At 42.5% G+C, this 12,023-nt stretch overlaps 1 protein-coding gene across 3 annotated transcripts in view; it reads right to left on the bottom strand.

The window, feature by feature from the left end:
- Positions 1–12,023, bottom strand: part of IP6K1 (inositol hexakisphosphate kinase 1) — a 68,532-nt gene that overhangs the window by 24,943 nt on the left and 31,566 nt on the right. Inside the window, exon 2 of one of the 3 annotated variants that reach the window (XM_054481995.2) lies at positions 4–353. In XM_054481995.2, coding sequence (XP_054337970.1) covers positions 4–226 — 223 coding nt within the window. In that variant the 5' untranslated portion in view covers positions 227–353. Of the gene's footprint in view, positions 1–3; positions 354–12,023 lie in introns of those variants that run through there. The other 2 variants (XM_063661152.1, XM_063661153.1) reach the window with 2 other exon arrangements.

Raw genomic sequence — 12,023 nt, 5'->3', positions numbered from 1 at the left:
GACCTTTGTATTCAGGGGTGAACTCCTTCATTTCGGGAGGGAGGGACTCGTAGAAGCGCTGTTCCCGGGAGATGAGGGGCTTGCACACAGTGTGATCGTCGTAACGCATCATGCTGCTGTGTCCGCCTACTTGGTGGATGAAGGGCTCCAGGAGGACTCCTCGGTCTCCAGCCCGACTTGCATTCTTGCCATACTGCCCCACTTCCATGGTTTGACAAACACACATTGCGTTGGGGGCCAGTTGCACACTGAGGGCAGAGGATGCAGCACATGGGCCACAAAAGGAGAGCTACATAGAAGGTCCTGGCCAGCTGAAAGCCAATGGTCAGATCTATTCAGCTTATTATTCTGTCCTACAGAAAAGAAGAGAGGAAGAAGGCATCAAAACACTGAGCGAGTCACAATTTCCCTGGAGCTCCATGAGTGAGAGCAGGGACTGTTTTTTTCCCTACTAGGCGTATCCCCAGCACGCACAATACTACGTGGCACATGAAAGGCAGTTGGTTAAATTTTTGCTGAATGATGCAACCTTGGCCTCTTCCATCTATCTTGTGCACAGAAGCCCACATTCTCTGCCTTTCCTAGTTCTCACCTCCCTTCTGAGTTATCTAAAGGATTTTATTTTAGAGCTACAGCACATTATAACCATCAGGAAAGCACCTATCCCGGTTTATTTCACACCCAAAGATGAGATCAGAAAAAAACAGAAGGCAACAGGAATTTGTTCTGTTCAGACTCCTTAGGATATCCAGTACTGATAAGGGTCTCTCCTTCACTCAGAGGAAGGGTTTCTGTCTGAGGAATTAGGTCACATGAGATTCCCAAATTCTCCACTGAAGGTGCCAAGGACCAGGCAGGCCATTCCTTGCTGAGCTGTAGGACAGTGATCCCCAACTTTTTTGGCAGCAGAAACCAGTTTCATGGAAGACAATTTTTCCACAGAACGGGTGTGGGGACAATGGTTTCAGCATGATTGAGGCATATTACATTTATTGTACATTGTATTTCTATTATTACATTGTAATATACAATGAAATAATTATACAACTCACCATAATGTAGAATCCTTGGGGGCTCTAAGATTGTTTTCCTGCAACTAGACGGTCCCATCTTGGGGTGACGGAAGACAGTGACACATCATCAGGCATTAGTTTATCATAAGGAGCACTCAACCTAGATCCCTCACATGTGCAGTTCACAATAGGGTTCATGCTCCTATGAGAATCTAATGCCACTGCTGATCTGACAGGAGGCAGAGCTCCGGCAGTAATGCAAGCAAGGGGAGCAGCTGTAAATACAGATGAAACTTTGCTTGCATGCTCGCCTACCACTCACCTCCTGCTGTGAGGCCCAGTTCCTAACAGGTCATGGACCAGTACCCAGGGACCCCTGCTATAGGATCATTAAGGTTTTGCTTTTCCCAAAGGAATTCAGGCTTCTGATTTCTTCTACTTTAAATCTATGGTTGTCAATTTATGACCATTCCCTTTCTGTCTGACTCTATACCAACCAGTGGGACAAGGAAAAGCTCCTTGTACTCAAACTCCCTCTTTATAATGTCAATTTTCTCTCAAAAAATTTAAAGTAGTTGGCAAATTTCTTAACACTGAGTGTATTTTTAAATTAGGAATGTAGTCAGCAAGACTACATCAGAAAGATTAAGACCAAAAAAGAAAAAGTATTAGTAGAGCAGGAATATGGTCCCATATGTAAGAGACAAACCATCGGGTTTTTTTTGTTGTTGTTTTTCCTGGACCTTGTAATTATGGACAAAATGGGGTACAAAATACCACTGCTGAGCTGTGATGGCACTACTGCACTCCAGCCTGGGTGACAGAGCAAGACCCTGTCTCAAAAAAGACAAAAAGAAAGAAAGAAAAAACTACTGCAAAACTGCAAAATCTTAACCCAAAGCTGCCCAGGCAGCTAGCTATGTTTTATTTCACTGCTATCACCAAAATCAATTATTCTGTACTCCCAGTCCCCAGATTGCACTATTTTAATGCACATACACTTTTTTATTTTTTTTGCCTAGTTATCCTGAATGAAGTCTAGGAATACTACCTGGGACAAGGCAATACTGCCTTCAGGACAAGGCAACTCTGCCCCAGGTAGTATTCCTAGACTCCATTCTCTCCAAACCTGAATACAGTGCACACATCTATGGCTCCTAAGGTACCCTATGCCAGCTCTACCATATCAATACACCACTGTGGTGTCATCTATTAACTCACTGTCATCACCACCAAACCATTCTCTCTTATTTCCACAGCAAAAGTCCAAGGCAGTTTCCACCATGTAGTAAATACTTAAAAAAAGAGTTGTTGGATTATGGAGGGCAGGTCAGGGTCTCTGGAGGTGGTCATTGCAGCTGTGGATCCTGTTCAGTACTGTAGATTGACCCCTGCCCTGGCCCTGGTCAGGCTGAAGGAGGCCTCTCTCTGGCTGTGCTTCTCCCTGGGAATGCTTTTGACTATGGACACAAGGAGAGTGCTAAATTTTCTAGCCTGAGTCATTGGGTGGCTGGGAAAAGAGAGGGGTCACAGTGCCAGGTGCCCCAGAAGAGTGGTACAGGAGGAGAGTCAAGGAAATAGGCCGGGTGCAGTGGTTCACGCCTGTAATCCCAGCACTTTGGGAGGCCGAGGTGGACGGGATCACCTGAGGTCAGGAGCTCAAGACCAGCCTGGCCAGCATGGCGAAACCCCGTCTCTTCTAAAAATACAAAAAAAAAAGTTAGCTGGGCATGGTGGCACATGCCTGTAATCTCAGCTATTTGGGAGGCTAAGGCACAAGAATCACTTGAACCCAGAAGGCGGAGGTTTCAGTGAGCCGAGACTGCGCCACTGCACTCCAGCCTGGGCGACAGAGCGCGACTCCTTCTCAAAAAAAAAAAAATTGAAATAGCCCTTCCCCTGACTCTGAGAGATCTGTGGCAACTTCTGCAGCTTCCACCGGACTGAGGGCAGAGTCCACTCTTCAGTCTATCTAGACATTTGGTATTTGTTTCCATATGATGTCAACATGAAGTCATGGCATTGTTTTTGTGTTTGAAATAGTCTCCTAAGAGTAAATATACCATATATCTATAACTTTGTTTTGATGTTACTTTCTTAATAACCCTGAAATCTGAAATAGTGGAAGTACCCCAGAACCCTTTCAAGCTCTGTGAAGCCTTGCTTTACAAGGTGTGGATGGAGCCTCATAAGTCACTTAACTTCTCCAAGTCTCCTCACACGCCTAACCCTGCGGGATTTGCAGATGCAGGTAAAGGGCTTGGGCTTGCCTCGCCTAGTGCCCAGCCCTGGAAATAGCAACAGCTCTGACTCTTTTTTTTTTTTTGAGATGGAGTCTCACTCTGTCGCTAGGCTGGAGTGCAGTGGCGCGATCTCAGCTCACTGCAACCTCTGCCTCCAGGGTTCAAGCGATTCTCCTGCCTCAGCCTCCTGAGTAACTGGGATTACAGGTACACGCCACCACTCCCAGCTAATTTTTGTATTTTTAGTGGAGACGGGGTTTCACCATGTTGGCCAGGATGGTCTTGATCTCTTGACCTTATGATCCACCCACCTCAGCCTCTCACAGTGCTGGGACTAGATTACAGGCATGAGCCACCACGCCCAACCCTGACTTTTTATCAACCAGAGGTTACTCCTGAAGTCTGGTGTCCACAGAGGCTACTGTGAAAACTACTGTCTGAGAAGGCCGTAGATGATGATGATGTTGGTTGCCTGCATAACGTCTTTCTCTGCTACTTCATTGCTAATAGAGCCCCAATCTTATTCAGGTAGCCAACTGCAAAGTGTCTGCTCGCCAAGAGGTTATGGGGTTCCACTGCTCTGCTATGAGTTTATGCACCTCTCAGCTATAATAGAGACTCTGTCCTTTGTTTGCTTTGTAATACTTTAGCTACACATTTTAAGATAATTATTGCGTAAAATGCAACGAACGCTATTTATGAAAAGAACTTGCTGAGATTCTGATTTTTTTCTCACTGGTGAACTGCAACAAATGGAAATAAATTTTTACTGCAAAAATATTAGTTATACCAGTTAGGTTGACTTTCTGGTTACAATAACAAACTCCTTGAACATATCATTGAACTCCAAAAGGAATTACGTCTCCATTCAAGTAAAAAGAAGTTTCTCATGTTAATGAAATGTAATTTTTTGTTGTTGTTTTCCTTTTTAGAGTTGGGGTCTGTCATTCAGGCTGGAGTACAATGGTATGATCATGGCTCACTGCAGCCTCTAACTCCTGGGATCAAGGGATCCTTTCACCTCAGCCTCCAAAACAGCTGGGACTACAAGTATATTCACCATGCCTGGCTAACTTAAAGAAAAATTTTTTTTTTAAAGACAGGGTTGGCCGGGTGCAGTGCCTCACGCCTGTAATCCCAGCACTTTGGGAAGCCAAGGCGGGCGGATCACGAGGTCAGGAAATCAAGACCATCCTGGCTAACACGGTGAAACCTCGTCTCTACTAAAAATACAAAAAATTAGCCCGGCATGGTGGCAGGCGCCTGTAGTCCCAGCTACTCGGGAGGCTGAGGCAGGAGAATGGCGTGAACCCAGGAGGCAAAGCTTGCAGTGAGCTGAGATCACGCCACCGCACTCCAGCCTGGGTGACAGAGCGAGACTCCATCTCAAAAAAAAAAAAAAAAAAAAGAAGACAGGGTTTCGCTATGTCACCCAAGCTGGTCTCAAACTCCTGGCTTTAAAAGTGATCCTCCCACCTGGGCCCCTGGAGTCTCTGGGATTACATGCACGAGCCACCACAGCTGGTTTAAATTTGTATATTAATGTTTTCCTTTTTCAAAGCAAGAGCTGTCGGTGACATGAAATGACTATCAGGTTTTATTATGGTTTGTAAATTAATAAATAGGATATTTAATTCTGTAAAAAAATTAAAATGGATAAACTGTGGTATATTCGTACAAAAGAATACTACAAAACAATGAAAAAGAACCAACTACTGCCACATACGACACAGATGTATCTCACAGATATGATGCAGCAAGAGAGAATCTAGACACTATGGAAGCTACTTATTCGAAAATGTAGTGTAATTCTATTCATACAAAATTCAAAATGATGACAGAGACAACAGCAGTTACTTGGAAAATATTGATTGAAAAGGAGCACAAAGGTGGAGGTGACATGGTGAATACTATAAAAATCCACTGAGCTGTGTACTCAAATTTGTGAATATTACTATTAAGACTTACTAATAGGAGCCTGTAATCCCAGCACTTTGGGAGGCTGAGGTGGGTGGATCACCTGAGGTCAGGAGTTCGAGACCTGCCTGGCCAATATGGTGAAACCCCATCTCTACTAAAAATACAAACTTAGCCGGGCATGGTGGTGCTCATCTGTAATCCCAGCTACTTGGGAGGCTGAGGCAGGAGAATCACTTGAACCGGGGAGGCAGAGGTTGCAGTGAGCCAAGCTTGCGCCAATGCACTCCAGCCTGGGTGACAGAGTGAGGTTCCGTCTCAAAAAAAAAAGAATAATAAGAGAACAAAAATCAACAAAATTCCTCTATACCAGCAAAAAAAAATCCGAAAATGAAAACTGTTTAAATATATACCATTCAGAATAGCAACCAAAACTACAAAATGCCTATAAATCTTAAAAAATTATGTGACAAATAATAAAACCACTGAAGGATCTAAAAGAAGACATATTCTTGATTCAAGCACCAAAGACAGAAAAAAAAATTTTAATAATAAAAGATATTTATGTGACAGAAGACTCAATATTGAAACACAAGGCAATTTCAATCAAAATCCCAAGATAATTTTCTAATGAATTTGACAAAGCTGACACTATTGGGTGGAAGAGTAAAGGCCAAGTGTAGCTAGATAGCAATGTCAAAGAGTAATGAGAGACAACCTGCCTTCTCAGACAGGAAGGCTTTTTATGAATTTATAGCAATTAAAACAGTATGATATTTTGCAAAGAGATCAACAAAACAGAATAGAGATCTTAGATAAATTGACACGGGAGTGGAGTGTGTGACTGAGGTAGTATTAAAATCCCCATTTAATCAAAGGGGAAAAGATTATTTATGTCATAGATGGAGCTAGAATAACTGGATCTATATACAGATAAAACTACATCACTACCTCCCAACAGTACTCCAAAGTAAATTCCCAACACATTAAGGACCTAAATGTGCAAAATAAAACTTTAAACTAGGCCAGGCGTGGTGACTCACGCCTGTAATCCCAGCAGGAGAGGCCGAGGCCGGCTGATCACCTGAGGTCAGGAGTTCAAGATCAGCGAACCCCGTCTCCACTAAAAATATAAAAATTAGCCAAGTGTTATGGCGTGCACCTGTAGTCCCAGCTACTCAGGAGGCTGAGGCAGGAGAATTGCTTGAACCCGGGAGGCAGAGGTTGCAGTGAGCCAAGATTGTGTCACTGCACTCCACCCAGCCTGAGTGACAGAGCAAGATGCTGTCTCAAAAAGAAAATAAACTTTAACTAGAAAAAGTTTTTAAATGCCTTTTGACCATAGCCTAGGGAAAATTCCATAAACAAAACATAAAACACACAAACCACAATAGAAAGCTGGAAATATGGAAATTAGGCCATATTAAAATTATATTAAATTTGTTTTTAAATTTTAATTCCTAGCTAAGCAGATTCCAAAAATTACTTAAATTTTAACGCTTTTATTGAACTGTAATTTACGTACCATAAAATTCACTAAGTAAACAGTACAATGACTTTTAATAAATTTACAGGATTGTACAACCATCTCTCAAATCCAATTTTAAAACATTTCTATTACCCCAAAAAGAATTTTCATGCCCATTTGCAATCCCCGTTCCCACTCCCAGCCAAACTAAATTTATTTTTTTGCATAGGAGAACCATAAGTGAAGGTAAGAGTCAGATTAGGAGATGGTTTTGTTTGTTTGTTTGTTTTTTTGAAAATGGTCTTGCTTTGTCACCAGGCTGGAGTTCAGTGGTGTGATCTCAGCTTACTGCAGCCTTGACCTCCCAGGTTCAAGCCATCCTCCTACCTCAGCACCCCCAAGTAGCTGGGACTACAGGCATGTGTCACCACGTCCAGCTAATTTTTGTATTTTTTGTAGAGACGGGGTTTCGCCATGTTGCCCGGGCTGGTCTCAAACTCCTGAGCTCAAGTGATCTGCTTGCCTAGGCCTCCCAAAGTACTAGGATTACAAGTGTAAGCCACAGCGCCCAGCCTGCAACTTTTACAGCTAGCAAAATAATAAACAGAGTATTCTTCCTATAAATTAAAGTAGGAAAAAAAAGGAAAAAAAGCAATTCATAAAAGAGTAGCCTCAGATGGCCAATGAACATGTGAAAAGACGTCCTCCCTTCACAATTAATCAAAGAAATTCAAATTAAAACAAGAAACCGGCCGGGCGCGGTGGCTCACGCCTGTAATTCCAGCACTTTGGGAGGCCGAGGCGGGCGGATCATGAGGTCAGGAGATCGAGACCATCCTGGCTAACACAGTGAAACCCCGTCTCTACTAAAAATACAAAAAAATTAGACGGGTGTGGTGGTGGGCGCCTGTAGTCCCAGCTACTCGGGAGGCTGAGGTACGAGAATGGCGTGGAACCTGGGAGGCAGAGCTTGCAGTGAGCCGAGATCGCGCCACTGCACTCCAGCCTGGGCGACAGAGCAAGACTCCATCTCAAAAACAAAACAAAACAAAACAAAAAAAAACCAAGAAACCATTTCACTTGTGTGTGTGTGTGTGTGTGTGTGTGTGTGTGAGAGAGAGAGAGAGAGAGAGAGTTTCGCTCTTGTTGCTCAGGCTGGAGTTGCAATGGTGCAATCTCGGCTCACCTCAACCTCCACCTCCCAAGTTTAAGCGATTCTCGTACCGTAGAGACGGGGTTTCTCATGTTGGCCAGGCTGGTCTTTAACTCCTGACCTCAGGTGATCTGCCCCGCCTAGACCTCCCAAAGTGCTGGGATTACAGGCGTTAGCCACTGCGCCTGGCCTTTTTTTTTTTTTTTTTTTTGAGACAGAGTCTCACTCCATCACCCAGGCTGGAGTGTGGTGGTGCGATCTTGGCTTACTGCAACCTCCACCTCCTGGGTTCAAGCAATTCCCATGCCTCAGCCTCCCAAGTAGCTGGGGACTACAAGCGCACCCCACCATGCCCAGCTAATTTTATTTTTGTATTTTTAGTAGAGACGGGGTTTTGTCATGTTGGCCAGGCTGGTCTGAAACTTCCGACCTCAAGATGACCTGCCTGCCTCAGCCTCCCAAAATGCTGGGATTACAGGCATGAGCCACCGTGCCTGGCCGCCATTTCACTTTTTGCCATGAGACTGTCAAAAAATAAAAAGTCCACAAGCTCTGCATTCCTTCCCACCCCCATTTTCTTTCTGCCTTCACTTCCTACCCTTCTCTCCCCATTGCTTATTATCCCACTCCAGCCACACTGGCCTTCATGATGTTCCTCAAACACATCAGGCATATTCCTTAGGTTCTTTGCACTAGTCATTCCCTCTGCCTAAACAGTCTTCCCCCAGATAACCACATGGCCAACTCCCTCACCTCCTTCAAAAGTCTTTGATCAAAATGTCTCTTTCTCAATGAAAAGTCTATCCTACCCTCCCTAGTTTAAACTACAACACCACCTGCACCCCCACCCCCTTTAATTGGCTCTACCTTTTCTTTTCTTCATTAAGGCATTTATCCTCTTCTGGCATATTACATACTTTACTTACTGATGATGTCTACTGTTTATTATTTATTATGATGATGTCAGTTATATGAGTATCCTAAGTGCCCAGAGTAGTACCTGGCATATAGTAACTACACAATAAATCTGGCTGAATAAATATATGTCTGTTTATGATATACATAACAAATGTATATAGTAGGGTAAATATATAACATATGAAAAAGTGTTTATGAAGGGACAAGTTCTTTTTGTTTTAAAATATTAGGGTTGTAAACCAAAAAAGTTTACATTTCTAATCTAGACCTAGCAAAAACCAGAACAAATGGGTCATGTGGCTTTATGAAAAACAAAATATGTTGGCCACATGACAGAATTCCAAGTCAGCAAATAAAAAGAACATAAAATTCTGTGTTTTAACTCTAAAAAGATTTGATATATGAAGGAAAAATAGGTTTAAATGTACCCAAATGAGAATAGCCACAATAACAAGGACAAAATCAAAGCAAAATACAGAAGGAAAAAGACAGCCTATGAGGAGGAGAATTAGACTGTTTTTATCAATGATACAAAAGAGATTAAAAAGGGGAAAAAATCAGGCAAACACATAAATAATCTCAACTATAAAAGATGAATCAGGCTAGCTGTGGTAGTCATGCCTATAATCCTAGCACTTTGGGTGGCCAAGGCTGGAGGATCACTTGAGCCCAGGAGTTTGAGACCAGCATGGGCAACATGGCAAAACTTCACTTTTACCAAAAAAAAAAAAAACAAAAACAAAAATTAGCCAGGCGTGGTGGTGTACACCTATAGTCCCAGCTACTCAGGAGACTGAGGTGGGAGGATGGCTTGAGCCCAGGAGGTGGAGGTTGCAATCAGCTGAAATCATGCCACAGCACTCCAGCCTGGGTGACAGATTCAGATCCTGTCTCAGGGAAAAAAAAAAAAAAAAAAAAAAAAGATGCATCAGGCCATGTATGGTGGCTCACACCTGTAATCTTAACACTTTGGAAGGCCAAGGTGGAAGGATTGCTTGAGGCCAGGAGTTCAAGACCAGTCTGGGCAACATAGCAAGATGCTGTCTCAATGACAATAATAATGATAGTAAGGAGAAGAACCAGACTAAAGAACTTGTTGAACCAAATTTAGGAGAAATCATATGAGTTTTTTTTGTGTGTGTGTATTTTAATGCAACAACACAGCAAGCCTAGAAAGTGACAATGAATAAAAAACCTTGGCAGGGAAAAAGAGATTGCAATCAGATATGGTGGCGAACAAGGTCAGGACTATTTTAAGAGCTAGGAAGGCACTGTCTCTACAGCAATTGCAAGACAATACCTGGTCACCAGATTCTTTAGTTGGGCAGGCACAGACACACACTAAAAATGCAGATCAGCAGGTATATACTCTAAGAAGTTCAGTTAGAATTCCAAATTATTTGGCCAACATATTTTTACAACCTCAGATTAACCACTTGGGTTTGATATGCAATCTTTTTTTTTTTTTTTTTTTGAGACAGGGTCTCACACTGTTGTCCAGGCTAGATTGCAGTGGCGCAACACAGTTCACTACAGCCTCAACCGCCTGGGCTCAAGTCATCCTCTCATATCATCAGCCTTCCAAGTAGTTGAAAACACTGGTGTGTACCACCAAGCCTGGCTTTTTTTTTTTTTTTTGTAGAGACAGGGTTTCACCATGTTGCCCAGGCTGGCCTCGAACTCCTGAGCTCAAGAGATCCACTTGTCTCGGCCTCCCAAAGTGCTGAGATTACAAGCATGAGCCACCATGCCCAGCCACATTTGCAATGTTTTTATAGAATAAAGTGAAGCATCTTTAGTGCCTTCACATTTCACAGGTATATTTGCAGATTTCCTCAACATTTCATTAAAAATTAGTTTATAAATCCAGTATTTCTATTACCTCTTCTAAAATTAAATATATCTACTTAAGCACTATAAGTATCATGACAAAGTATCATACCCTTTTTAAAATTCCTAAAATTTGTGTAATTAAAGTTAAACTTGGTAAGTCAGGAATGCTAAGTAAAATTCTGGCAACAGTATTTTTGGTTTTGGCAAATGTGTCTTTAATTTGTTTTTTACTGTATGATACAATCCAAAGGAAAAATAATAAAACTAATTGAACTGAAAAGAGCTGAAGAGAAAATAAACTGATAAGTCACAATAACAGAAAAGAACAACACATAAAACTTGGGCTATACAGCTCTGAATTTTATGAAAACTAATTTCTAATTAATTTCAGAAATAAAAAAGCATTGACATGGACTTTGACAGGAAAAGATACCAAAACACCTTCAAAAATCACGGACAAAAACACTATAGCAGAAAACTAACATGAAAACACATTTGTTCTCTAAATCTTATAACCAAGGGAATCTAATGATTTCTTAAATTCAAGCCCATTCTTCCCTTTGTATATGAGACTGTAGACACTGATATAGTTTAGGCATAGTTATGAGGGTGAGAGAGAACAATCCTCCTGTACTTTGAGGAGAAGGGAAACATAGGGAATGTTCATGTAAGTAGGACTATCAACCCTACTTGGAACCTGCCCTTCCAAGCTACTAGGGACTGGCACATCCCTCAGAAACCAGAAATGTGTATAGATGTCTAGAGCAATCTGGGAGAAGAAAGAGAGGGAATCTATGTTGTCATTTGTCTCTAAAGAAGAGATGAAAGATTGTTTAGATTCCTGGGTCCTATCACAGGAGCTAGGAAACCATGGCATCCTGAGGCCACCTGGCTAAAACAGGGAACAAGGAAAAAAGGAAACTTAGCAGGGGACCTGAGATGTGCCAGCCCATCAACGAACAGCAAGAACAGAATTAATTTAGGTCAAGGAGAGAGTCTAGAGTCCACTGAATCTCTTTCCTATTTTTACTGGATTCCTAAAGATTAGAAATCTGTGCTTCCCTAAATACATTTTTTAGTAAAGACCCTTTTGAAATCAGCTGTGTCAAATGTACTAAGTGGGGGAAAGGAGATATGTGAAGAATTTTCAGAACTGACGTTCAAGGTGATACAGGGGAAATCCAAATGAAATGCACAAAAAGAAAGGAGAAGGGCCAGGCGCAGTGGCTCACGCCTATAATCCCAGCACTTTGGGAGGCCAAGGCGGGTGGATCACCTGAGGTCAGGAGTTCGAGACCAGTCTGACCAACATGGAGAAACCCTGTCTCTACTAATAATACAAAAAATTAGCCAGGCATGGTGGTGGGCACCTATAATCCCGCTACTTGGGAGGCTGAGGCAGGAGAATCACTTGAACCCGGGAGGCAGAGGTTTAGGTGAGCCGAGATCACGCCATTGCACTCCAGCGCCTGGGCAAC

The sequence above is a fragment of the Pongo pygmaeus genome, chromosome 2 (assembly GCF_028885625.2).
Source record: "Pongo pygmaeus isolate AG05252 chromosome 2, NHGRI_mPonPyg2-v2.0_pri, whole genome shotgun sequence".
NCBI lineage: Eukaryota > Metazoa > Chordata > Mammalia > Primates > Hominidae > Pongo > Pongo pygmaeus.
The sequence above is the reverse complement of the archived record's forward strand: the minus strand, read 5'-3'. Positions and strand labels throughout refer to the sequence as shown.